The 26,898-nt window shown below is 54.1% G+C and overlaps 1 protein-coding gene across 1 annotated transcript; it reads right to left on the bottom strand.

Annotated features, from left to right (window-relative positions):
* Nucleotides 1-12,030: 12,030 nt before the first annotated feature.
* APLN (apelin) lies at nt 12,031-21,995 on the bottom strand. The gene is made up of 3 exons (XM_025852495.2): nt 21,618-21,995; nt 15,265-15,436; nt 12,031-14,574 (listed from the first exon to the last, which is right to left on the bottom strand). Exons 1-2 carry the CDS (start codon nt 21,682-21,684, stop codon nt 15,270-15,272), a joined length of 234 nt encoding a protein of 77 aa, XP_025708280.1. The 5' UTR covers nt 21,685-21,995; the 3' UTR covers nt 12,031-14,574; nt 15,265-15,269.
* Between the last annotated feature and the right edge of the window lie 4,903 nt (nt 21,996-26,898).

The raw sequence follows: 26,898 nt of genomic DNA, 5'->3' as shown, positions 1-26,898 counted from the left end.
TTCCCATGGGACCAACTCTGACAAGACGCTGGGGTGGTGGCCATGAGAGGGTGTTAGACGGAGGGAAGCCCCACGGTTACTTGGGATGAAGACCTCCCCCTTACTTTCCCCTTCAATTCTTACTCAGTGCTTCCTCGGTGCCAAGCAGTATTAGAAACACACACACGCACACGCACACACACGCGCACACGCACGCGCGCAGCATTGACCTACAAGATCCCCGTGAAGCAGACACCGGTAACGCCTCCGTTTTACAGATCAGGAGACGTTCTAAGAAGTTCAGTGGCTTGCCCTCTCACAGCTAATACGTGGCCATCTGGTTTGAGTGCCTGTGCTCCTAGCCATTTGACTACACTGCCTTTTGGCTGAGAAGGGCGGCTTGGAGCGGAACTGCTGTCCTGCTAGTCAAAGGCCCGCTCACTCAAAGCCACCCCGGCTTGGTGGCAGCCTCGCAGGGCCCAGTTTGGGGTTGCCAAAGTCCCGCGTGCTTCCACACAGCCTCTGTGTGTCATGGGGCCCGAGGTGCTCGAACGAAAGGCCTATTGAGCCATTAGCCTTGATGAAGGCTTTGACATGAGTCTCTCAGACCTCTGCAGGGGCATGGGGGGCCCTAAGGAGACTGAACCCGGGCGGGAAAGTTGGGAAAGGAAAGGAGAGGGGGTGGAGCCGGCAGCCTGTTGCCATCTCTATTCCTTTAACCCTTACGAGCCACCTACTCTGTGGCTGTGCGGGGGCTTGGGGGGGGGGGGCTGTCCCTGCAGTCACATAGCCCACAGTCCAAGGAAGGAGAGCAACTAGCAAAAAGCTACTCTGGCACGTGATGGGAGCCAGCAAGGGGGCAACGAGAGGGCTGTGGAGGCCCAAAGAGGGGCCAAACCAACATGTAGTCCAAACCGGTCTAGGGTGCCAGGGAAAGTCTCTCTGAGAACTTGACTCTTTCAGCGGAGGTCTTGTTTGATTCCTGCACCAGCCCAGTTTACAGAGAAGACAACTGAGGCCCATTGAAGTGAGTGAGTCACAGAGTTAGGACCCAGAGTCAGCACTTGGACTTCCTGTCTGGTGCGCTTCCCACTCACTGCAGCAGAGCCCATGAGGACAAAGAAGCTCCAATGAAGGCGGGAGGCTGTGCACTGGAGGAGAGGTGTGAGGCAAGCAGGCTTAGAAGGTAAGTGATGTGCGACCTGACAGAGCTCAGTGCCCCTCGAGGCCCAGCCTCTCACCAGAGCCCACACACTTGGGCCGGTCCTGGGGGCAGCCAAAGGAGGGCCACGCCCACCAGGCCCACCAACTGGGGACGTAGCTCTGTATGCTGCAGCCCCAGACCTTCCACATGACAGATGTGGTGTTCCTGACACCTTCCCCTGAGTTTCCATGGCAACTAGGAATCATTCCCCCCCCCCCCCCAACTCAAGATGTTCTGCCTGTTGTGGCCAGCAGCTGTGTGAGCCGTGAGGAAATAACACCTCTGGCCTTCAAGATTGGATTTGCCCTTCATTCATCCCTGATGGGGCAGAGTTAGATGTGGATATTAGTGGGGGTGGGGCAGGCGATCAGGGGTCTCTAATGCTTCGAATGCATCCACCTGCTTTAGCTCAATGTCACCAGAGATAGGTTATGGGTCAGCATTCATCCCAGAAGCCCCTGCTGGAGCTAGCAAGGAGGCATCCCCGCCGAAGAGATGCTCAATGTTTAACAGACCCAAACTTCAGTTAACCCCCAAAGCTTCCATTTTCCCATCTGCTTAAATGAAGGTAATTATGCCTGCCTAAATAGCTTGTTATGAGGAAGAAATAAGACGACGTCTAGCACAGAATGCGTGTTCTGACAAAATGTCTAGCACATAGTAGGTGCTCAAAAATGTCAATCTGGGGGGTCCATTCTCAACATTTTGCCTGCCCCCACAATGTAACCTTCTCTCCTCTCCAGATCCTTATTATAACCTCCCATGAATAGGTAGGAAGACAGAAGTCCCAGCGGTCTTTGGGAATTCGAAGAGCCCGAGTTAGAGATCACCCGGAAGTTCACAACTTCCTGGTTTCCTGGGAGTGGTTCTACCAGCATGAGAGTCCTGGATTTTAGTGCCGGCTATACTAATGACTGGCTCTGGGGCAACAGGCAAGTCACCTCTCCTCTCTGGTCCCCGGTTAGCCTCTCCACCCTGACAATGAGGGACTGGCCTAGGCCAGAGGCTTTTCAGATTGTGTTCTACAGAAGGCTAGGTGCTTCAGGGGACACTGTGGTGTGGAGAGGAGTAAGACCGAATGGGTGAGGCTCTGGGCCTCCAGATCCTGCTTTAATGGAATTCATATGTGCCACAGCTTTAAAAGTAGTTTGAAAATTCTGACCCCGTGCTCCTGGCTTTGCCAGGGGGAGATGGCCCCCGGCTGCTTCCTCGGTTCCAGAGTTCATAAGCCCTGTGGCCTGGGAGCAGCCATCCCGAGAGATGCTCCTGACCCTAAAGTTGCCCCAAAGTTCCATTTTCTTCCATGCCACCCAGCCTCAGCCCTCTTCCCGCTTCAGCCCTTCTCCCTGACAGTCTGAGCTGCCTAACCCCAGACTGCTTCAGCCAAACACCCTGAAGAACAGTATGGTGAAGGGGGCTGGGGTCGAGAGGGAGCCTCGGAGGGGGAATAAGCCCTGGTTAGCGCTTCGTCTTGGGAGGGAACAGCAGGACACCAGGCCAGTGGCCTGCCTCCCAGGGTGTTCTTGCTGAGTGTGGACGGTGGGGGTCTAATCTGCATTTGGGACAAAGCCTATGCGGTGCTTGAGTGTTGTTGTCATGGAGACTCAGAAAGGTGTTATTAGCATCTTTTCAACTCGCTGGCCCTGTGTGGTCCAGTCCTGTGCAATCTTAGCAATAGCGCACCATCACCCTGGCAACCCATTAGCCTAGTGTTGTTACCATGGAAACCCCCACAAGGTCGATCAGCCTGGAACTTCCCGGAGGAGATGTGTGCTGGGGGATCCAGTCATGGCAGGGCACACTCCGCAGGTCTCCCAACTGACAGTGACCCACTCTACGGACACTGAAGGTAATTTAGGATCTTTTCTGGAGCGGTTCAGAGTCAGTGAGACAGGAAAGAATTTGGCCCTGAAGAGTGGCAGGCTTTGTTACCATGGAAAAGCTGCTTCTAAGGATCTCAAAGCACAATGCAAAAGTAACTCTTCCAGGAGATTGAGGCAGGAAAGGAGGCTGTGAGTCTGTCCTTCATTCACTTGTCCATTTATTCATTCAGCATTTATTGACTGCCTGTTAATACAATGAGCACTGTGTGTGTCCTGGGCCCTATCTATAAGAATACCTGCTCACTCACTCTCTTCAATGGAAAGAGGAATAGTGAGGTGGGGGAACCATCCCACTTCCTGCTTCAATCTTCATTTGAGGAGAAGGTGTGGGCATGCCAAAGGAAATGAGATCAGAGGGTCTGGGCGTGGGGGGGGGCGGGGTACAGGGAGAATATTTGCTTTCTGTAGTCTCCTCTTTTTAGCCTACCCCTTGCTTGAGTCTTCAGGGAATTGGGATCTTTCTGTAGTCTGGATCACCAAAGGCTTGCAAGAAGATTCTAGCAGCCACGGCTAGAATGGGCTACCTTGAGAAGTGATGAGCTCCCCATCACTGGAGGTATGCAAGCAGAGGCAAAATAACTGCTCAGTGAAGACCATGTAGAAATCATAGAGCACAATGATTAAGAGCACAGATTCTGGAACCAGACTACCAGGCTTCAACTCTTGTCCCAGTTGACTAACTATGTGACTTTGGGTGTTTTGCTGAAACTTATTGAGCTTTGGTTTCTTCATCTGTAAAATGGGAATAATAAGAGTTTCTACCTCATGGGGTTGTTGTGGGGATTTAAGTGAGTAAAATATATGTAAAGCACTTAGAAAAGTACCTAGCGTATAATAAGGGCTCAACAAATACTAGCTTGTCTGATCTAATGATGGCTCAGCAGAGGTTCCTGCCAACACTGGGATATTGTATGATTGTTGTTTACAAATGTATCTGAGCACCCTGGATATAAAAACAGGGATTCTGGCAAGAGTGAGACTGCCCCACTGGGGAGCTGGCTGAGGGGAGCTCCTTAGAGCTTTGCATTCACCCCTTGCATGCTTCCAGCAATGGTTTCCTTTTCAAAGTGATTTAGGATTCAGTGTCTTCATTGAACCTCAAGACAGCTCAAGAGGTACAATTATCACCCCCATGTTATAGATAAGGGAGGTGAAGCTCAGAGGGGGAGAGTGAGGCAGCTACCAAGTGGCAGAGTTAGGAGGGCAGCCCTGGATCAAAAGATCTAGCAATCCTCAGGGCATATGGGGAGGACAGAAGGTGGAAAGGGCAAGTCATGGGGCCGGCAGAGGAGGGGCTCCGCCCAGCAGTCACCTTCAGGAAACAGCTCCCACAGTTTGCATTTTTCTCAGGAAGAGCTGAGGCCAAAGCCCAGGGAGCGGAAGAAGGTGTTTCCTAGAAATGCTGTGGGTGTGGCTGGTGCGCCTCACCCACGGACAAAGGACAAGGCTAGGCCCGCTCCTGAGCATTCACTTGAACCTGAACTTGAATCCTCCAGAGCTCCCTTACCTCTGAGCTTACTCAGAAAGCTGGGCCTTTGGGCAAAGTCCAAGGGAGTCATTAGACTCTGATCTGATACTTCAGAACCCAGCCTAATGACTCCAGTGTTGAACTGATGGCTGATGGCCTCGCCAAGGAATTTTACCTGCTGAGACTAGTAAGGTGGGCTAATGTTTTCATGCCATTTGGAGGGGCAATGAAGAAGGGCTATTAAAAAAGAAATAAAAAAGAAAAACACAACCTTCTTGTCAGGCTTAAGAACTAAGTCATGGTCTCCTGAAGCTCCAGGTTAAAATATATATATTCCCTGGGAGTGTGGGAAGTGGACAGGGGTGACATTAAAAATCTTTAATAACCAGTGTGGCATGATCAGCCCTGACTGATCAGAACGTTTGCAGACCAGAAACACCCAGGAAGGCCGCACCAGCACACAGAGAAAAAGAGCACAGGCCTTACAGAGAGCCTTGGTAGGGGCAGGGTGCTCCTTTAGGGCTCTCCCATGAGCACATGCAGAAATCAGATTTGCTTATCGCCTCCAGAGGCTATGAGATTTCCCCCAGTAGCTGTGAGGGTGCAGGTGTGTACCTGCTAGCAGGGGCTCTGGCAGGGACAAAGAAATATTCCTTGGGACAGCCCAAGAGTCAGACAGCCTAGGACCATCCGGTACGGATGCAAACAGGGCCTGGCTTGGACTTACAGGGCCAGCTGCTGCCCTTTGGCAACCACAAGCTGGATAACTTCACCCCTGGTACCCCTGGCTGGCAACCTCTCTTCCTTCCCTGCCCATATCCCATGCGCAAGCATGGTTAGCATGCACACAGACTGTCATACAGTGCACATCTTGGAGCAAATATACACACCTGCCCCAGTCAGTGTTCACACACACACAGCCCACTACACTCATGACCTGTAGACACACCCTTGCACCCTCACACTCTCTTTCGTCATGGGACACACATTCACACCCACGAAATCATTCACAAACTCTCATTCGTGCAGCGGAGGCAACTTAGAGTCAACTTTGACTAACTTCGATCAGCCTCCCCCCCACACCCACCTTGGCCTGCTCTCCCTTACACATCCTGCTGAACGGGACAGATGAGGGGACCTCAAAAGCTTCCTCCCCCTTCAATGGTCTGGGCCAAGGCGGGGCTCAGGCAGTAAGAAGTTCCTGCAGTCCCCCGGATCCGCCAGCAGGGGGCAGCCTCTCACGCCGCAGTGCATTTCACCCAGAGACTAAGGGACCTGGAGGCGGAGGGGAGGCAGAGCAAAATGAAAGTGGAACATCTGAGAAGTTTTCAAAGTGCCTCTCCAGGCTGCAAGCCGGCCCAGGTGCACCCAGCGCCCCGCTCCGGTGGGTGGGAGCCTAGGTCCCTCCCACACAGCTGGTGAAACTGATAGAGCATTGGACAAGTTATCAGAAGAGGATGTCTTAGGTACCATAGCAGGCCCCTGCTCTACCTCTGCCCAGCCAAGAGCCTGGAAGAGAATCAGCCAGCACACAGGAGTTGAACGGAATCTCTCATTCTGGAGGTCACAGCCCCTCTCAGGGTCCATGCCCCGTCTTGTCTGTGAAATGGGTTTAAGAATAAATCACACCTGCCGGGCGCCTGGATGGCTCAGTTGGTTAAACGTCTGCCTTCGGCTCAGGTCACGATCCCGGAATCCTGAGATCGAGCCCCACATCGGGCTCCCTGGTCAGCGGGAAGCCTGCTTCTCCCTCTCCCTCTGCCTGCCACTCCCCCTGCTTGTGCTCTCTCTCTCTCTCTCTCTGTGTCAAATGAATAATCTTAAAAAAAAAAAAAACACACAGAATAAATCACACCTGCTCTCTCCCTTCTTGGCACTTGGACTCAAGCAGCATGCTCCCTCTGCCAGGAATTAATTCCCTTTGTCCTGCTTAACCTCTACTCACCTTGAGGTCTCAGCTCCCACTTCTCAAGGAAGCATCTCCGAACCCCCTCCCCAATAAGTCTTTGAGCTCTCTCTGTGAGAAACTTCCTAGAGTCCTGTGCTTTCCCCGGAGCTTTTACCACAGTCACAGACATTCCTTGTGGTTTTTGAATGACATCGGATCTCCCTCACCAGGTTGGAAGGAATGTGGCACATAGTAGGCGCTCAACCATTTGTTGAATGTTGGGAAATGAATTTCTATGGCACTTTGCCGATGACAAAGCGTTTTCCCCGGGCAAGCTGGAAGGTAGGCATTTTTCTCCCCGTTCACACAAGCGTGGCGCTCTTTAGTGTACCAAGCATTTTAACTTCAAAAACATTTTAACTCCATTTTCACTTCACCTGAGCCTTACTACAAGCCTGTGAGGAAGCTATGGATTATGATTTCTATTGTAGATACAATAAAACTGAGGCCTAGAAGGGTGGAGTGACCCAGGCTTAGTACTTAGAGGAGCCAGGGTTCTTTCCCAGATCCTACGCAGGGAGGCACAATCATTATATTCCCTGGTCATCATCACTGTGGGCATTGTCACCTCCACTGTGGTTACAGCCATGCTCAGTCTGGCAAGAAAGTGTGTGGTTGGCAAGCACACAGGCTTAGGAGGGAGACAAACCTAGGTTCCCATCCGGGCATCCCCTGCCGTGACCTTCAGGGTAGAGGAGCATCCTGTAAGATTTCCTGGAGGAGGCCGACTGGGCTGGCATTTGAAGGACTGGGAGAATTTGGAAAGGCCGAGAGCCAAGGGAGGGAAGTCTGGGTAGACTAGAAGAGTACCAGGAAAAGGCGGGTGGGGGGACTTCGGCTGATGCCTTCGCAGTTTCTGCTTCCTGAAAGCTGTGCGTGAAGCTCTCTCCTGCACTGCTCTTGCTGGGGCCAGGGGCGCAACCAGGGGTACAAAGGGCACTGTGGAAGCCACAGGCAGCCAGGGCTGTCCCGCCATCCCTGCACACCTTTCCCTTCAGCCTCCCAGAGGCGAGGCAGGGAGCAAGTCTTCTCCACTGTGCCTCCTCTACTGTGGCTCATGCCCACGCGGGGTAGGGGCAGGCAAAACGGGCTTTTCTCACGCTTGGGTTCAGAAAATGTTAGCATAGGTGGAGGGGAAACTTGCACAAGACACGGGACCTGAAGCTTGACAGGCAGTTTGGGAGAGGGGATGGGGTGAAGAGGGCTGTGGAGCTAAGCGGGGAGGTGGTCCACAGTCGGGTGCGGAAGGAGGGAAATCAGACTGGAACTCCTGGCCAAACCAGGGTCTGAGATCTCTGAGTGATGGAGGCGAAGGGGCTGAGTGGTGAGCTTTCCCTCACGAGACCCCCTCCTCCAGCCCCTCTCTACCCTTGTGTGATCCTTCCCTCTGCTTTGTGGATCTTTACATCTTTCCACCCAGCCCCCACCTGAGGAGTTGGGAGTTCTCTGAGGGAGGTGAGAGAACTCTAGGCTCTGAGAAAGGTTGGGAGCCTATACACAGGGGGGTGAAACCTCATAGCTATGCCCCAGTCACCGGCCCCTGTCCCCACAACACTTGCTGGGGAGGGAGCCAGAGACTGCCTTTATGGAAACCTGAGCTTCTTGAGGGGAGGAGGGGGGAGGCGGACCTCCCCTGGTCCCGCAGATGCAGCGCTTCTGCTGTCCCGGGCCTGGGGGCGCTCGAGTGAAGCTCTCCCCACAGCCAGAGGAGACAGCCGCCCTTGACTGAAGCCTTTGCATTTCAACACTGCCTTGGCCTTCCTCTAAAGTGCCTTCTCTTTCGTTTTTACACACCGCAGGGCATCCTCAGACGGACCTAGCCGGCTTGCGATGGAGACGAAGTCAGGACGGGTGATGTGCCAACAGCGCGTGGCCCGGCACGTTTGCTAGCACCATCTAGCTGTGCCCCTTAGAGTGGGCCACTTTCCTCTACGGAGTCCCACTTTCTTCATCGAAAATCAAAGGGGTTTGGAGGACTGAATGACCTCACAGTTGCCTGCCAGCTTTCTTCTTCTAGGATTCTCTATGTCTGAGGTGGGGAGAGCAGAGATTGTTGGGCTATGATGATAGGTGATGAGGGGGGACTGGGAGCCCCCCAAAAGATGAACTAACCTGCCGAGGGTCACACAGCCAGTTACTGGCCAAGCTGAGTTTAGGCTCCAGAGTGCCAAACCTCTAGTTTCAGGCCACTGGGCTGGCTAGGCTGCAGCCTGCCCATTCTTTAGCACCCATGGTCGCATCAGAAAGCATTTTGTTTGCACAATGAGGGAAGTATGAAATGGAGGTTATGGCAGCCTCTGGGACCAAGGGAAGCTTGTGCAGACCCACAAAACCCAGTGGTGGCCTTCCTCACTGGCCAAGGTTCCCATTTCCTGCTATATGCCTATTTCTTCTCCCAGAGCTCCTCCCTACAGGTCTCCGTGGCAGGCCCTGGACTCTCTCTGGAGGGTGGCCTGAAGCATCCTCACTGTTCGCTGGGACCCCCAGCAAGGCCTTATTCACAAGCGGATGCTTCTCACTCACCCACCCCTTCAAAGAAGCCTGGGCAGGTGAGAAGGCAGAGGCCCAGAAAGGGCCAAGGAGAGACGTTGCCAAGCTACCCAGCAAGCCCTGGGTGGAAACAGATTCAGGACTGGAACTCAGGTTTCTGGGCTCCCAGCCTTGTGTAGAGAAGAACCCAAGGGCCAGGCAAGTCTCCTAGAGCATGAGCCCGGCTTTGAAATCCTAGCCCAGGTGCTTCCCAAACTAATCCTGCCACAAGGGAAAATGCTGAGGGCCTGTTCTGTCCCTGGGGAGGCCCTAAGTGTTGTCTGGGACACTGGAAGTTTCTAGGGGCCGAGGCACACTCATGGTGGGGAAGCAGACCCCTAGCCAGGGCATGGCAGCTGACCCCAGCTGAAGACAGAACCAGGTAGCTCTGTGAATTTGAGCAAGGGCCTTGACCTCCCTGAGCCTGTTTCCCCATCTAGAAATTGGGGATAATGATGGCTGCCCTGTCCACTTCTCAGGGTTAGGGTGAAGCTTAGCAGAGATAACATTAACTCCCACTAGTAAGCTTGTGCCACGGGCTGGGTGCAGTGCCCAACACTTGCCCTGCATCGTTTCATTCAACCTTGACCGCTGTGCTGAAAAGTGGGCAGAGCATCTGCCAGATTTGGAAACAGGGCTCACTGAGATCAAGACACTGCCTTTAAGTTCTCACAGATAAGTGAATAGTGGTGCTGGGATTTGAACCCTGATCTGACCCAGACTTCCCCCTTCCACTGAAAGCCCTTTGTCAGTATGATTATTATCAGATTTTAGCATGGCACGGAGGCCAGCTCATAATCAGTTTATTAAATTCCCTTCATTCTAGACCGTGCTGTAGAATGTAAGTCTTCTCTTCGGGCCCCAGGCAGGGGTTCAAGGGCTGAGTTGAGACCAGGTTCGGCAAACTGTGACCTGCCACCTGTTTTTATAAATAAAGTTTGGTTGAAACACAACCACACCCATTCATTTATACTTTGTCTAGGGCTGCTTTTGCAGCAGCTGACTGGGGGAGTTGGGACAGAGATGGGAAGGCCCCGCAAAGTCGAAAATACTATCTGGCCCTTTACAGAAAAAGTTTGCCGACCCCTGATTTGAAACATTCAAGGAAATATTCTGGATGCGGCTCTGGCTTTTGGCTCAAGTCCACGGGAGCAATGAGGGGGAGCTCCTTGCCGGGCTCCCTCTTGTGAGCACTGGCCAGTTACATCAGGAGTACCAGCTTGTCAAAGGAGCCCTGGAGAGGCCTCCCATTTGGAGGTTCCCGAGTAAGGCTGGCTGAGTCTACAGCCCCTTCTAGGGCTGGGAGCAGAAGATAGTAAGTCTTCTCTGCTATTCCCTTTCACTGTTAGCTGGCCTGAGCCCACTCTGGTCAGAAAGAAACTGTGGATTGAGAAATTTCAGCTGAATAAACTTTAGGCCTGAAAAAGAAAGTTATATAAGCACTTCTGAATGGCTGCTTGGGCCTGGCCCCATACTTCCCTCCACAGTGGAGGAGCCCAGCCCTAGTTGGTGGTACCGAGTCAGCCAGGGCTCGTGGGAGAGTCTGAAATGTTAGGCTTCGGAGGCCTAGGGCTCATTTTATACCACTCCTGGGGGCCTGAGAAGCCATGTGTCTGGGCCTGGGCCCCTTTGCCTCCCTCATCTCTGCCATTTTGGAGGCTGCCTACTTTCCAGGTGGATTTGAAGCACTGTTGTTTTTTGAGTTCTCTGTCCCCCCAGCCCCACCCTTCAACCTCTTGGTCTAGGACTTATGGGCCAGAAACAGTTAAGTGAACCCCTTTTTCTTTTTACCTCTGTGTTTGCAAAAACCACCCCCTACTCTGATCCTACTGTATTTATTTGGTTAAGATATCGCCAAAGGGTGGCAATCCATATGTCCTGCCTTCTTTTGGTTTGATGTCTAATTATCTAATTATCTTTCCCTCATTCTCTGCCCCAGGGTCAGACTCGTAGTCACCCTCCAGCCTCCAGTTGGTTACCTACGCCTGGAGGACCCGGGTGGCCGCTCCCCTTCCTGCCCCTACCTCCACTGCCCGCCAGCCTCCTGCCCAACTTAACCAAATGTGATCGGGCCGTGGGGGCCGGTGTTAGCAATCCCCCCGGTCCACACCATGACGTCCATTTCTTCTGCACTTACTGAGAATACCGAACACGCTTTGTACTTAAGTCTTCCCTCTAATTAGGGGAACGTCCATAGGACCAGAGAAAGGATTTGCATTCTAGAATTTGAAGTCCAGGTACTAGATTCACTTACTAGCTTCACTTCTCTGAGCCCCTTTTCTCATTTCTCACTGGTAAAATGGGGCTCGGGGACTGTGTCACCCAGTCGTTAGGATGACAAAAGGAGTTATTTTTATAAGGAGCTCTGAAAGCTGCACACTTCTGGGTGGGTATTAAGTTCCCCGGCCCTGCCACCACCCCCTTCTCCTTGGTTTCATGTAAAATTAGAGCTTTGGGGGTGATCAGGGAGGTAACAGACCAATCAGCATAAAGCCAGCCCACCTAAACCTCTTTGCCTAACCAGTTACTCTGACGACCAGTTTGCCTAAAAGTCAAAGTAGTAATTTTGAAAGAAGGCATTTTGTACCAATTTTCTTAAGAGGCACTTCCAGCATAATGTCGTATTTTTAAATCACTATGTCGCAATCGGCAGCATTTTGTCAATGATGAGATTATTTTGTATGCTTGTGCGTGGCTTTTTCTATTTCGTCTCCTACTGAGCAGTTCCATGGCTTTTTAGCAAGTTTGTCTGCAGACCCTTTCTTAAAATTCTGTATTTCTAGCACCAAATACCTATCAAATCTGTAGAATATCCCACAAGATTTATTGAACGCACCTTTTTGATCACTCCTGTCTCCTTCTCGCTGGGTTGTGCTCTGCACTGTGTCTGTCTGTGTGCACCTAATGAGTTGATTAACCAAATTAGCGTGTACCCATGCTCCTTTCTGTTCTGCAAGATATCGGCGTTTCGACAGCAAGTGTGAAGAAGTGAGACAGATGGGGCAGAACTGTATTGAACTCCTTGCATTTTATTTTTCAGCCTTTCTCATTCATCAAGCAGCTCTATTTTGTGGAACATAAAATGATACATACAAAGTCATTACCAAATGTACTTATTGCAGGAAACATAACCATTTTCAGGAAAGGCAAACTGGCTAAAAAGTCCTGAAAGTGTTCAAAAGTAGATAAAATTAGAAGACACCCACCAAGGATATAAAACAAATTTGAGTAGGAATCCCACCTTTAACCAGAATGTCCTTAAATCAATTGCTCTGTAAAAAAGCTTTAAATGACACCGAAGGGGGGGGGGAAGGACACCCAAACAGATGCCAAAACACTTAAAAGCGGACTGAATGTTATGTGAACCGGTCATTAAGCACAGAGGTTCCTTTTGTGCGTTTGCGGCAAATGGGTTCAAGGCCATTTGACCTGGAATTGATTTGGGATGCAGGCACTTACCTCCGTGCAAGTGCAATATGTGGGCACAGGGACAACCATGGACCTCAGGGGACAGGAATGCCCCTCCTGAACATGACCTCCAAGAGTAAGGGTGAATTGTCAGCTTTTAACTCTTTATTATAAAGACATATTTACACAGAACAATCTTTACAAACACAGTGAACACAATTATGGGAAGGGGACAATTTCTTAATGAAAAGGGCCTTAATATCTTTGTATAAATTAGTATAAGAATCATACACAACCATTTTAAATAAGACAAGCCCCCAGCCCCCCACTGCTCTCTTCTGGACTTGACCAGCTTTATCCCCCTACCCCACGGGGCCGGCTGGGCAGCTGATGAGCCAGGAGATGCAGAGAGGAGGAGGGGAAAGAAGGCCCGATCCCGGGTGCGGGCATCAGTGGCAGAAGGGGCTTCCTGGACCCTGGCCAGCCCCCACTCCCAGCCCGAAGGGGGTGCGGGAAGCGGGTGCCCAGCCCGGCTCCTCAGGGCGGGCCTTGAAGCAGCAGTGGAAGTGAGGGGGGAGAGGCGGTTAGGCAACCTCGGGGTTACTGTGGGACTCGGAGGGCCCTGACTCCCCCTGTCCCCACACATACATAGGTGGGCCATCAGGCTCCTGTCTCCCCTTTCCTCCCTCCTGGGGGGCCTCCGAGAAGGAAGCCTGCTCAGACCTGTACTTCCTCCCATCTTTCCTTCCTTCCTTCCTTCTCTCCTTGCTTCCCTCCCTTCCTTCTTCTCCCCCTTGCCGCTCCCCTAAGGAAAGGCCACTGGGAAAGAAGGTCCAGTCCACATGAAGGGAAGGCTACCGAGGCCAATTACTTAAAGCTATCTTCTGGCTCCCGAAAACCAGTGTTGGGGTTCGAGCAGGAGCCTCAGAACCTGAGCTGCCCCTGTGAGAACACCTGGGCCCTGGAAGTGCTGCAGGAATGGGGGCCGCTGGCCAGGGATGGGCTGGCAGGGGCAAGCCAGGGAGGCGGGAGCAGCTGGGCCCCGACACCACCGCGGGGCACTTCACAGCCGGCCTGCACCTCCCTTCCCCGCCACCCCCCAGCCCCAACCGTGCGCGGGCAAGGCACTTAGTGTGTTTTGAAAAGATATCATCAAGAGGGAAGAGGACATCATCAAGTGGGAGCGGGGAGACCTGGGTCCTCATTCTGGCTCTGCAGTGACCCCGAATAGGTCCGCTGTCCCTCTCCAGGCCTGGTTTTGCAAGAGTTTGCCAAGGAGGCGGAGCTAAGTGATCGCCAAGGTTCCTTTTGGCCCTGACATTCTGTGATTCTTGGGGGAAAAAAAAAAAAAAAAACAACCCACTCCTCCTGCTTGGCTTTTGCTCCTGGGAGGGTATAGAGCCATCTCCTGAGCAAGAGCTTGAACTAGCAGGCAAGGAAGGGATGGAGCGAGTTGGGGGTGAGGTGGGGGGCAGTGTTAGGAGACACAGAGAGGTGACGAAGTACTTCATGGCCCCTCTCCTTCACCTCTTCCGTGAGCCAGACACGGCAGGAGGATAAGGCTACAGCAGCTATTCCTCTTCTCCAGTGCTTTCCCTCTCCCCTTCAGCAGAGGACCGAGCCCCATTCCAATGCCCCACAAGGCGCCTGGTCTGCATCCCAATCGATGGCCCAGCCCGTCTAACCAGCACCTCCTTGCCGGGTGAAGGGTCCACGTGACTCGAAAGCCTGGGACCTGCTGAGCCCACTGAAGAAGGGAGTGTTCCCCCCACCCCGGCCCCCAGGGCACCAGTGAGGTGAGGAAGGAAGGGCTGGGCGGAAGCTTCTGCTGTTGGACTGGGGATGGGGGAAGACGACTAGAGGAAGGGGAGAGCTGGGGAGAAGGCCAGCCTTCCAGTGCTGGGTCTCCGAAGTCAGTCCAGGCATGGGCCAGGAAGAGGGGCTGAATGGATCCGTGGGAGAGAAAGGGAATCATCCGAACTAGGGGCAGGATCATGCCATTCGGGGAAGCCGGTGGGTGAGAAGAGCCGGGACCGTCAGCAGCGCGGACAGGTGCGAGAAGAGAGGCGAATGGGAGTGAGGGCTCCAGAGAAGCAGACCAATCTATGGAATAGCCAGAGTTGCAGGGGGTGGGCACTCAGGGGCCCCTTCAGTCCTAAAGAGACAAAAACGACCAGCGAGAAGTCACGGACATGTCTTAGGTCAAAGGAACCAGCCAGGAAAGCAAAGGAGACAGCCTTCATTCCCCTCTCTCCACAACCCTGAACCTAAAGCCCAAGGTCCCTGAGTTGGTGCCACCTTGTCCAGGCCACAGGGGCGAGACAGCAGGCCAGGCCTCAGGGGCAAGCTTAGGCCCTGCTTTCTCTGCTACTGCCTTGGATTTTTCTTTCTTTCTCATGGCTCTGGGCAACTCTCTTCCTCATCTCTGCCTGCTGCCCCGCAAGGCTCTCTGCCTCCCTCCCCTTCTCTGGTGAAGATCCACCCTGCACACCAGTAGGATGCCCTGAGGCATCCCTCTCCAGCTCAGCAAGGCCCCTCCGGGACTTCTAGAACTCTCCAACTGGGCCAGCCTGCCCAACCCCGGGCAGCCGAGTGGAGGGGAGCTGGCACCCCATTCCTGGGGAGTCAGGAGATTGGCTCCAGGTGTCAAGCCTCTCTCTGGGCCTCGGTCTCCATGTCTGTAAAATGAAGGGGTAAGATGGGTGCTTTGTAAGCACCTACATTGTGTGCGGGGCCAGAAGGGCTCGGTGCAGGTGTCTGCCCAGCAAGAAGCAGCAGGGTCCCCCAACTTCCAGGCTGTCCCTCCCCAGCTCCTTCCACCCCCACTGCCCAGAGGCTCAAGTACCTGCTTCAGAAAGGCATGGGGCCCTTGTGCGAGAGGCGCGGCCGCTGGCGGCGGAATTTCCTCCGACCGCCCTGCCAGGGCCCCGGTCCATTCCGTGATCCTCTGGGCTGCACCAGGTGGCGGACATTGCCCTCCTCCAGCCCCCTGCCATCAGAAGGCTGCAGCAGGGGCCCTGCAGGAAGAGGGAAAGCCTGTTAGCCAGGAGGGCTGATGCGGACGGGCAGGGGGCCGCAGGCTCGTGGTAGGGGGCCAAGTCTCCAACAAGGCTTCTCTTTGGTTTTATCTTCCATCTTGAGGAACAGTTTGCAATTTTTACACTGGCCTGGGCCAAAACCTACTACTCACATCTTGCAATTTATGGAGCTGACTTTAGGTCCTTTTGGCAGTTCTACCATGTTTCCGGCAGGCACAAACATGTTCTCCGTTTAGAACATCGGAGGGGGGTACAGCGTGGGGCATATGTCTGTACTTGGTCAGGGCACAGCAAGCGATAACTCCCCATTGCCCCCTTGCAACGGATACACTGAAAACATTTCACACGTACAATGAAATGAATCCCCGTACCACCAGGTACCCATCACCCAGATTCAACCATTATCCAGGTGGAGTGCCATAGGCTTTAGTTATCCCTTTTCTGTTTTTCTTTGTGGAAGTATTTTACAGCAAATCCAGAACATCATGTCATTGGACTCTGACATCCTTCAGTAGACAGGTGACCCACTTTTGAGTACTTGAGATCTCATACCTCACCCCTGGGCATCTCAGCGGTGTTTAGGCATCCCTGAGGCTCCCGTGCTCCTTGTGACCTCCCTGTGGGTATGGCTGTGGGGGGGGGGGGTTGTAGAGACTCTGTGTGCTTTAAGCTGGGCTCTATCCAGCCTGTGACCACATTTAGAGGCCAATAAATATTATCTGAATGAATGAGTGAACCAATGAGTGAATGGTCACTTGAGGTGGCAAGTCTGTGCATCAGGAGGGGTGTGGGCTGCTGCAGCCAGCACCTCCCCACCGAATGCCCTACCTCCTTTCATCCCCACATCACAGCCCAACCCTGTGTCTGATGTAAATTCCTTCCACTTAAATCCCAGTTGACTTCTCCTTGGCTCTCTGGGGCTCTGCTCTACATCTGCCCACACCTGGCGTAGAGCAGAAGCCTCCTGATGCCAGGCCAAGCCCTGACAATAGAATCCGAGTGGTGCTGGGTGTTCTTGGGTGCAGTGAGGGAGAAGGCACCTGGGCTGGCTCTCACCAATGCTGCAGCACAACCAGGGGAGGGGAGATTTTACTCCAGAAACAAGCCTAGCCTCTGGAAGCAGGCAGAACAGGGAGACGAGATGGTGCTGGGCAGAAGGCGGATTGCAGGGAACTTGAGCCATGCCCAGTCCGGGGCTGGGCTGGCCTGCAGAAATACGGCTTCTGAGGTCAGTGATCACCAATCCCAGTCTCTCTCCTCCCACACCACCGGATTTGCCTTCAGTTATATCCCTGCCCCTGAAGCTCCATTTCCATCCATCCAGGCATCCCCACAACTAGCTCACAGTTTCCATATCACCACCCGTTGGCTGCTAGCCCCCCAGTCATACCCCTGGCTGATCTTCCTTTCCCTCCTCCTGCCTCCAGCACCCCCATGCTCTGGGTCCTCTGTTGGCTCCTTGGCCCTAGTGATTCTTCCTCCGGTTGCACACAATTTCCAGGCATTTCTCCTCCTCTTGGGCCAAAAGCAGGCGAGGTTTGTTCTTCGGGCCCTCCCCACCCAGGCTCCGGGGCCCTGCTGCTCTCTCAAGACACGCAAGCCCTGGGGCGCCTGGGTGGCTCAGTCGTTAGGCATCTGCCTTCGGCTCAGGCCATGATCCCGGAGTTCCGGGATCGAGCCCCGCGTCGGGCTCCCTGCTCCGCGGGAAGCCTGCTTCTCCCTCTCCCACTCCCCCTGCTTGTGTTCCCTCTCTCGCTGTGTCTCTCTCTGTGTCAAATAAGTAAATAAAATCTTAAAAAAAAAAAAGACATGCAAGCCCACTGCGCACATGCACACACTCTAGTCCTCCACCTGCTTTCCCCAAGAAAAGTCACAGGCCGGCCAGGACCCCACTGTTTACCAGCCACATTTCTGTGCTTCTGGTTGGGGTGGGTTAATGTGTCAGCTCCTCCCCCAGTGAGAATTAAAACCCATCACCTAACGAGAATGAAAACACAAATTATATTCACACTTTGGGGCCGTGGGGCAGGAAGCCACTTCTGTCTGTCATAAAGCCATTTGCAAAAGGGCTGGGCCAGGGAAGGAGAGAGGAGGGAAGGACCTTCACTAAGCCCCCACCCCCACCCCTGACCTCAGCAGCTGCAGCTTCTGCCCTATGTTTCGGGGTCCTCTCAAGGCTCTCCCTGACCACTGAGGGGGGCAGGAATGATGCTGATGAGGAGTCCGTATGAGAGGCGCACTCGGGGCAGGAAGGCCTGTGCTGAGGGTGTGGCCAGGCACAGGGAAGGACCCTCCTGGGGCCTTGATCCTGCGAGGCCTTGTTCTTGAGTCCGTGCCCTCCACTACTGGGGTGGAGTGGGAGTGCGCCGATGGCACAGGTGACAGCCCCAGCGGTAGAGTGGGCATGGAGAAGAGAGACATGGTACCCAGATGGGGAGGGCATCACCTCCACGTAGTCAGCACCCAGGACTGCGAGTGTTGGTGGCAGTAAGGGAGGGAGGACTAGGGGTGAAAGGCCCTAAGTAGGCGGAGGCCGAGAACCAGGATGGGGAACGGAGATGGTAGCTCAGACTCCAGCCAGGGAGACATCTCGACTCCAAGCCGGCAGAGAAGAACTGCCTCGGGCCGCCTGAGCACTCAGCCAGGCCCTAGAGAACGGCCACCAGGAGCCCCTGGCACATTGCATCCCATTGGGTGGGGGGCTCACTGTCTTCTTTGCAGCCAGAAGTCTGCAGCTCCTCCCACACCCTGATCCCATCACCCTCCTGGCTCCTCCAACTTTGGATTCTGAGTCCGGCTCACCCTAAGATAAGCTGACACCTGAAACCCGGGCTTTATGCCGTCCAGTTCAGAGGCTGTTGATGCGCATCACTGCAGAGGTCCTGGCTGTACAAAAGAATTCCCCTTTCAGAAACGGGGGCCGTCCTCAGTGCACTTAAATATTTTCTTCTAATTCATTTGCTACTTAAAGGGAGGCTGGGGGCAATCCCCCAAAGAATCTGAAGCCTAGAGGGACTGGAGCCCCTGTTCTCTGAAGCACCGTCGGAATGAAGCCTCAGCATCTCTACGCTGAGAACGGCAGTCAGGGGTGAACAGGGTTTGACTTCCGTGCGGCCTGAACTCCAACCCTGCCAGCGCACAAAGAGGTGCGTGTGACTTTTCAGGAACGTGCCAACCTCACCAGGAGTGATGCATCTGCCTCCTGTCTTGCCATCCAGTCTATCTTGTGTCTGCTTTAAAAGCCCAGCTCCGGTGGGGCCCCCCACTGGCTATGCCCCCTCCCGGTATTGCAGGTCTCTCCCTGCTGAGGCACCCGTCCTTGGTCCGCTCAGCCCTCCACCCCAGCGCCCCGAGCTGCCTTCCCGGGCCAGCCTTGCTGCCCTTGCACACGTCACGCTCTGGCAGCCTGGCCCTCCACTTCACTTGCGTTAGTCTTTTGCCAGAGAGAGGCCCGGCTCAGGTTACAAGAGCGCTTGGAGCTTAGGGACTGGGGATGGAGTAGAGGTACCCGCTCCCCGAGAGGGTGACATACAGTAGGCTGGTCTCACACTAGCACTGTAACTGCAGGCTCTGAGCTAGGGCCGAGGAGGAGGAGAAAGGTGCTCAGACAAGACCAAGAGACACTTGGCCCTGGCCCAGGAGCTCTCAGACTCAGAAGAGCAAGGCGTATCTCAGGTCAGGAAGCAGTGGAGGAGTTTGTATGTGTTCAGTGAATTGGGGCGGGGGGCACAGACATTCCAAGTCAGGAGAGAGTGTATTGTGGAGGAAGCAAGGTTTTCAGGCCTGGGAAATTTTTTTTAATGATTTATTTATTTGAGAGACAGAGAGCAGGAGCGGGAGGGGCAGAGGGAGAGGGAGAGAGAATCTCAAGCAGACTTCCCTCTGAGCGCAGAGCCTGATTGGGGGGGGGGAGCTCAATCTCACGACCCTGAGATCACGACGTGAGCAGAAACCAAGAGTTGGCCACAAAACCGACTGTGCCAGCCAAGCGCCCCCGGGCCTGGGACTTTGACTGGAGACTCTGGCTGGGGAGAGCATGCAAGTCTGGGCCAAGGGCAAGGTGGTTCCGGGGTCCCTGTTTCTGACCCAGGGTAGGAGGCAGGAGGAGCAGGACATGAGTACCTGCACCCTTGGCTGGTGGCCACCTACAAGGAAGCGTCCCTCCTTGGCTCCTAGAGATGTCATGGGATGGAGAAGGCAGTGAGAGCCTAGCATCCAGTGCTAGGCTTAAGCAAAATGTGAGGGCAACAAATTTACCCAAATAAGGGCACAAAGGTAGATGCCCTAATGAAGAAGGGCAAATTAAAGCAAGAGGTGACAGGGTCTGCACTGGACACAAGTGTTCCCTCCCCTTGAAACTAGCTGTCCCCTTTCCCAGCTGGACCCCTAAAGGGTCCTAGTACTGGTCAGTTGCCCAAGGGTCTCCCCATAGCCTCTGGGGGAGCACCAAGTATGCAGATCAGGAAGCCCCAGCTTCCTCCAGGACACCCTCTCTGTACCCACTCTTTCTCCCCCGACGGTACCACTTTGGACCGTTTGCCAGTGGTGGTGTCCTGTGGGTGTCTTGTCTTGCCGCCTGCATTGGATGGTAGGTGCCTGGAGGACAGGCCCATGAGGTGTCCTTCATTCCTATCTTTTGCTCTCTGTTCGCCTGCCTGACAGGAGTTTCTGAGGAAAAGCCTGCTCCCTTCTTACCAGGGAAGAGGCTCACGCAGCACTTGGGCCCTGAGGAAGAAGACCCCTAGACAGCTAGCTGAAGGCAGGGAGTGCCAGAGCTAACCGATGCACCTTCCTGAGAAGCCAGGCAGCTCCCAGGGCGAGGGCAGGGCCAAAAGGCAAGAGCAGAGAGAGAAGGCAGCCTACAAAGAGAGGTGGAGCCCCGCCCGGCCCCTCAGAGGCTCCTGGGCTGCAGGCCCCCCTCCTGCTCTGGAGGGTCTGGAACTAGGTAGGGCCCCATCCCCTTCATCTAGGAAACCCGCTGCCCTGCCCTCTCCTTCCTTCTGCTCCCACCTTTCTGCGGCTCCAGCCCTGGCACTGGCATTCGTCCACCTGGGCTTGGCCTTGCCCTTCTGTGGTGCCAGGCAGGCAGCAGTGAAAGCCAGATCACAGGACTGCGGCAGCTGGAGGCAGGAGCTGACAGCCCCAGGAGACACTGACGCACGGGGGACAGGCAGCCTGGGCTGAGGCTGCCAGGGCATCGGCGGGGACCGGGTCTAGGGAGGGCAAGGGAGCACCGGTGCCAAATATGCCAGGTGGGGGGCGTGGTGCAGGTGGGGCAGAAAGGGGTCCCCCTCCCAGAATTGCATGGAGGTGTCAAGTCAGGCGCATGTTTCCCGGTTTGGTGCCTGGAGACAGCCTGTGCCTGGGGCTGATGAGTAAAGGCCGGAGCCAGGATATCGAAGAAGGAGGCCCTGGGCGGGGTGGGGGGGGGGGCGGTGTGCGTGGGGCGGGCCTCCTGTGCGGGAGCAGGAGAGCGAACCAGATCGGAGCTTGGGGAAGAGAAGACCAGCCTGGCCCGGCGCTGCCCGGCTCGGCCCGGGGAAGGCTGCCTTGGCTCACATGCAGGCTGAACAGAGCAACAGCCGGGCTCCACGCCGCCGCCCCCGCCGCGCGCTCCTGCCTATGCAACAAGTGTCACGTCTGCATCTTGGCACATCATCCCGAGTGGCCCGCGCCCCGGCACCCGCGCGCGGCCCCTAACGTCCAGGGGCCGGAAAACCTTCAACTCGGGAGGCCAGGCCACCAGGCTCAGGTCAAGCTCCCTCCACTGATCCACGGGGAGCGGGACATGCTCCCCCCGCCCCCGCCACACACACATACCCTCCACCACGTGGGGGTACAGGGCGCGGGACGCTGGACGCACGCCCGCGGCCCTGAGCTCCTCGGACTTCGAGGGGCCGCCGGGAGGGGCAAGGCGCCGGGCGGGTGACGCCCGAGACCGAGGCGAGCGCCCTTCCCGGAGGAAGCGGTCGCCCCGGGCCGGCTGGGTCCCTGGCCCAAGGCGCCCTGTCAGTCAGTCGGCGGCCCGGCGCGGCCGGCGCGTGGCTGCTCCCGGGAGGCGGAGAGCGCGCGAGCTGGGGGCGGAGGGAAGGGAGCGCGTCGGCTGCGGTCCAGGAGGGCGGCGAGGGGCGCGCGGGCGAGCGGCGGGGCACGCACTCACCTCCACACGCCGCAGTCAGGGAGAGCCAGAGCAGCAGGAGCGCCTGCACGCAGCGCCGCAGATCCATGCTGCTCCTCGGCCGCGCCGCAGCGGCCCCGGGGCCGGGGGCGGGGGGGACAGGGGAGGCCGGGCGCCCCGAGGCGGGGAAAGGCGCGAGCCGCGGACAGTGCGTGCGTGCGGGCGCGGAGCTCGCGTGGCTCCCCGGCTGCGCCGCGCGGGCTGGCCGCCTACAGCGCTCGCTCGCCGCCTCCTCTCCGGCAGCCTCCCTCTCCTGCCGCGGGGCAGCGCCGCCAAGCTGGCCTCCGCGGGCGGCTCCGGGGACGACGGCGAGCTCTTTCCAGGAGGCTGGCTGCTCCGCCGAGGCTCCGAGTGCCCCTGGCCCAGGCTGCCAGCGAGAATGCTCCCCGCTCACTCCAGGGGCTGCATTTTGTAGCTTGTGGCTTGGCCGCGAGCCCACTTGGTCATGTGGTCATCGGGAGGGCTCGAGGGGGGGGGCAGGAAGAGGGAGAGGGAGCGAGCCTCCCGCACCGCCCCCCTCCCGGCACGCATTCTGCAGCCCCAGCCAGGGCGCGAGAGGGAACCTCGAGGTGGCCCCACAACAAAGGCGGCACGGCCGCTCCGACAACCCACAACCGCTCCCAGGACAATGCCCGCCTGGCCGGGGGCCAGAGGGTTTTGGAGACCTGAAGGATTTCAAACACAGGAAGCTTTTGGGGCGGTGGAGGGGCACACTTAACCCTTTCTCACCTCGCTTCCTTAACGGCTGTCAAGGAACCTGGGCGCTCCAGGGAGGACCTGGCCCAGGCTGCCCCCACTCATCCCCTCCGCCTCTGACCGGCTCCTTCCCGCTGCCACTCCCCAGCCAAGACCCACCCCCGCCCCACTAGCCCTTCTTTCTCCTCTGCATCTTCAACTGGGTTTGTATTGGGCGGTGACTGCCTAGGTTTGTGCCCAAGACTGCTTAATTGTCCGGGGGGCGGGTCCCCAGGAGGCACCCTCTACCTGGAATGCCCACCCCCCCATCCTGCCTCCCAGTTCTTCATTCTTGCAATAGCACCTCGAATTCCATCTCATCCAGAAGACTTGCGGGGGTAACAGTAATCCAGGAAGGGCTGCCCCGCCTACGGGGGGGGGGGGGCTCCTCCTCGCCTTTGGGACAAACAGCAACTTCGAGGGTGTTCCCTTTCTTGTTCCCCATCATCATGAGGGGGACAGTTTACCCAGCTCTGAACAGTCTAGGCTGGATTCATTTTGCCCCTACTTGGGATTCCCCTTTGTAAGTGGGTCCTGAAGTTTTTTGCCTTCCCAAGCTAGACTGTCAGCTCTTACAGGCTGGGAGCTCCTAAGGCAAGGGACTGCCTCTTTCACCGGGCTGGGAACCCACTAAGACAAGACCTTGTCTTCTCATTCTTCTACATCTTTCCAAAGTCCCCAGTATCGGACTCTGCACATAGGTGGCACTCAACCCATGTCAAAAGACTACTTCGAAAGGTGTTTCCACATTTCAACTAGCCAGGCAGATTCTTGAAGTGCAGGTCCAGCTTTACACACAAAAATACATTGGACAGTGTATATGTGTGCCACAAACGATGCGAGAGGCCCTGGTATATTTGAAATGTTTTTGAAATGTTGAAACAATCCAGTATATACACAATTTATTTATTGTCAGTCTCTCCCCCCCCCAAAACTGTCAGCTCCACGAGAGAGGGAGCTCTGCTTCGTTCACAGCTGTAGCCCCAGACTAGAACGCTGACTGGAACAGGGTTGGTGCTCAGTGCATAATTTTGAATATATAAATGCACTTTTCAAAAATATCTCTATTGCCTCAATCAAGGCAGTGGGAAGGGAATAAAATAGAGTTCCTGTTACTTGTCTATGGCCCCGTTAGCCACAGTCCAGTAGGAAAAAGGCAGACATGTGAAGCAGAGCACCTCTCATCATCCATAATGCCTAGGCCGTGAGCAGTGGGCATTTATAATATGACATCACTTCCCCTGGTGCCATCCCCCTGGAAGGAGTCTTCCAATCGGGAGGAAAAACACCTGGCCTCTGGTCTCCACCCTTCTGTGCTGTAGGACCTTGCTAGTGTCACCTCCGTACTGGATTTCATGAGGATGATCATTTCTACCCTCCCCTCTTCAGGGTTGTTATGTGGTTAAATGAGATAACGTACCTGAAGGCACTGTGCAAATGGGGAATAAACCCTTGTAGGGTCGTTTTTAGGAACCGGGACCCTCCAGCCCCTGATTGATCAAGCCTGTTTGCTCCCAACACTAGGTTAATAGAAGCATTTATATTGAATCACACCTTTACTAGGGTGTGTGTGAGCTATTTGCTAAGCAGTTAGAGCTGCGCTTTCCAATATGGTAGATATGAATAACATTTAAAACAAATTGAAAAAGTAATTTCCTCCGTGGCACTGGCCTCATTTCAATTGCTTAGTAGCAACTTGTGGCCAGTGGCTACTGAATTGAACAGCACAGAATAGAAGCTTCCAATCGTTGCAGAAAGTGCTATCAGACAGTGCCGGGTTAAAGCACCTCATTCATTCTTCCTTTTTCTGTAATCCTTTTTCCCACTTTACCTAATCTTCAAAATGTGCAAGGGAAAAAAAATACGAAAACAAACCAATAGTGTTTAAGGCAAGCAGCATTCAGTAAATAGAAGGCATGCATTTAAAAGCAAGATTTAAAGAGCTGAACACATGGGAGAATCATGTTTTAATCTAGCCCTTCTCACCATTTAACCAAATTGCATCCATTTTTCCAGTCCCGGATCCAAGATCTCATCTTCCTCCTCTCTCAGACCACTCTCGCCTGCCGAGACTTTGCCCTCTTCCTAACAGCCATGGCTCTGCCTTTCACTGGCAGTCACTCCTGCAATGAGTTGGGAGCACTTTTGTATTTGCATGCCCTGCTTTGTGGGGCTGTGAAGAGGGTCCACCACCAGCATACCTTCTGGAATTGAGGCACATGAGGCAAGGACTGCAACTCCGGTTGCTCACTCTGAAACCCCCATGGGCTCCCATATATCTTAATGTCATATTCAAAGGACGGGTTTTCAGATCTGTCTCCCTCACCGGACTTTAAGGTCACGGGAATGATTGTACCTAAGACAGTGCCTAGCACATAGCTGGCACTTGGAAAGTGCTGGTCGAAGAGATAAACTGTTGGCATAACTCTGTGCTGCCTTTATTCATTTGTTCAGGAAGATGAGACTATTGAGTTAATATCAGCAAATAAATGTTTTAAGGTGTTTCTTCAGGGGTGAGGAGGAGGTACATGAAACCAGCCCCACTCCCCTGCCCCAAGGCAGCAAATAGCTGTGACGTGCATTGTTGCACGTGAGGATTGGGTCAGGGCCAAGATTCAGTTTCCAATCAAAGTCAGGGGCAATCCTGGGGGCAGGGGTAAGACTCAGTGTATTACTGGGCACAGAGATGAGATAACTGACCTATGCAAAGCCATTCTGTGACTTGTCACCCTCATCACTGCTGTGCACAAGCTGTTTAGCATTGCTTAGTGTCCTATGTCGTCACCACCACCACCATTGGTTGCTGCCGTTCCGTTGCCTCATCCAGCTCTCTGTCCTCTGGGTTTGAGCGAGCACTGTGCTCTATTAGAAAGAACTCAGCTTTTGGAATTTCAAATAACTGAATTCAAACTCCACCTCCCCAATCTCATTTGTTAACTGTGTAACCTTGGGAAAGTTATCTAACCTCTCCGAGACTCCGTTTCTTCAGCTGTTAAATGAGGGTAGTAATAGTACCTACCTTATTATGCTTGCGAGATTAAATGAGATAATGCAAGTAAAGAACTTAGCAGCATGGTCCCCTGTCCACAGTAGTTGCTCCTTCAATGTTAGTTTTTTCTTCTTCCCGACATGCCCCTCCCACTTAGGGCTCTGGCCTCTGGCCTCTTGAAACTGATCAAGAAGGAAAGACTCTCTGTTTGCTCTGCTCCATCCACATCTGTCTTTTTAGTAGCCATCACAGCTGCTCACTGTCTTATTCCCCAAAAGCACCAATCTCTGCTGGAACCAATCTGATGAATGCACTTGACTCAGGGAGTTAATGTGTGATAGTGGTTTGAGGTTTTGCCTTCTAAGTATGGTATTCATTTTAATGGGGGCCTTCGGGAGACAATGTCCTACCCTAGGGTAATATAAAGCTTAGCCCTTTTTAAAAAAATATTTTATTTATTTATTTGAAGGAGAGAGAAAGCACGACCCGGGGGGGGGGGTTGCGGAGCAGAGGGAGAGGGAGAAGCAGACCCCCGCTGAGCAGGGAGTCTGATGCCCCCGATCCCAGGACCCTGATCTCATGACCTGAGCCACAGGCAGACGCTTAACTGACTGAGCCACCCAGGTGCCCCAAGTTTCACCCTTTTGAGCAAGGGGACACTTTAGTGACTTTTGTTTAGCCGCTCTAAATAGAGCTCATCCTGCTTCAAAGTCAACACAAAAAGGGATTACCTTTGGCAACTTACAACCCAACTTTTAACCTGTAGGTCCAGCCCGTGAAACCAGAGTGCAATCCTGTTGCAACACATTCCTCTCTGCCTGTCCCCACAGATGATGACGATGACGATGATAATGATACAGCTAAAATTTATTGACCATGTGCCATGTGTCAAGCACTGTTCTGAATGCTTTACATGTGTTAATTTATTTAAATGAATGAATCACACCTATGAAGTAGCCTTATTCCTTATCACCCCCATTCTACAGATGAGGCATCTGAGGCTTACAGAAGCTAAGTAATTTTCCCAGGCCTGCCTAACCTCAAAGCCCTCACTGAAGGCTTTTCCCTCACTGAGCTTTGAGAAGCAAATTCTCACATCTCTAGCCCCATATCTCACTTTTTTTGTACTTTTAAAAAAAAATGTTACAAGTGAAAATGTATTGACCTTGAGAAAGAGTGCTTGTATATTTAATATTGCTTCTAACTTATCACAGGAATTACTTCCCAAAGATGTTAATCACAGCTGGATTGAAAGAATATTTGGGAGATGTGGCACTGTTGTTTATATAAGTGTACCACATTATAAATCTACTGGAGATCCGAAGGGATTTGCCTCTGTGGAATTTGGAACAAAAGAACAAGCAGCAGCAGCTATTGAGGTAGGTCTAGAACCTTTGGAAAGAAAGTTTTTCTTAACCTCCTTGAATTGTACTCTCCAAGTGTCCTGTTCTCCTCTTGGAGGCTCACTTTATTTGCACTTATAACACTGAACTCACACTGCCTTGAATCAAGGAAGCAGTGAAGCATAAGGGTTAAGCA

Source organism: Callorhinus ursinus, unplaced genomic scaffold, assembly GCF_003265705.2.
Source record: "Callorhinus ursinus isolate GAN/ISIS: 27379988/994484 unplaced genomic scaffold, GSC_fseal_2.0 scaffold33, whole genome shotgun sequence".
NCBI lineage: Eukaryota > Metazoa > Chordata > Mammalia > Carnivora > Otariidae > Callorhinus > Callorhinus ursinus.
Note: the sequence above shows the minus strand (reverse complement) of the source record. Positions and strands in the feature narration are given on the sequence as shown.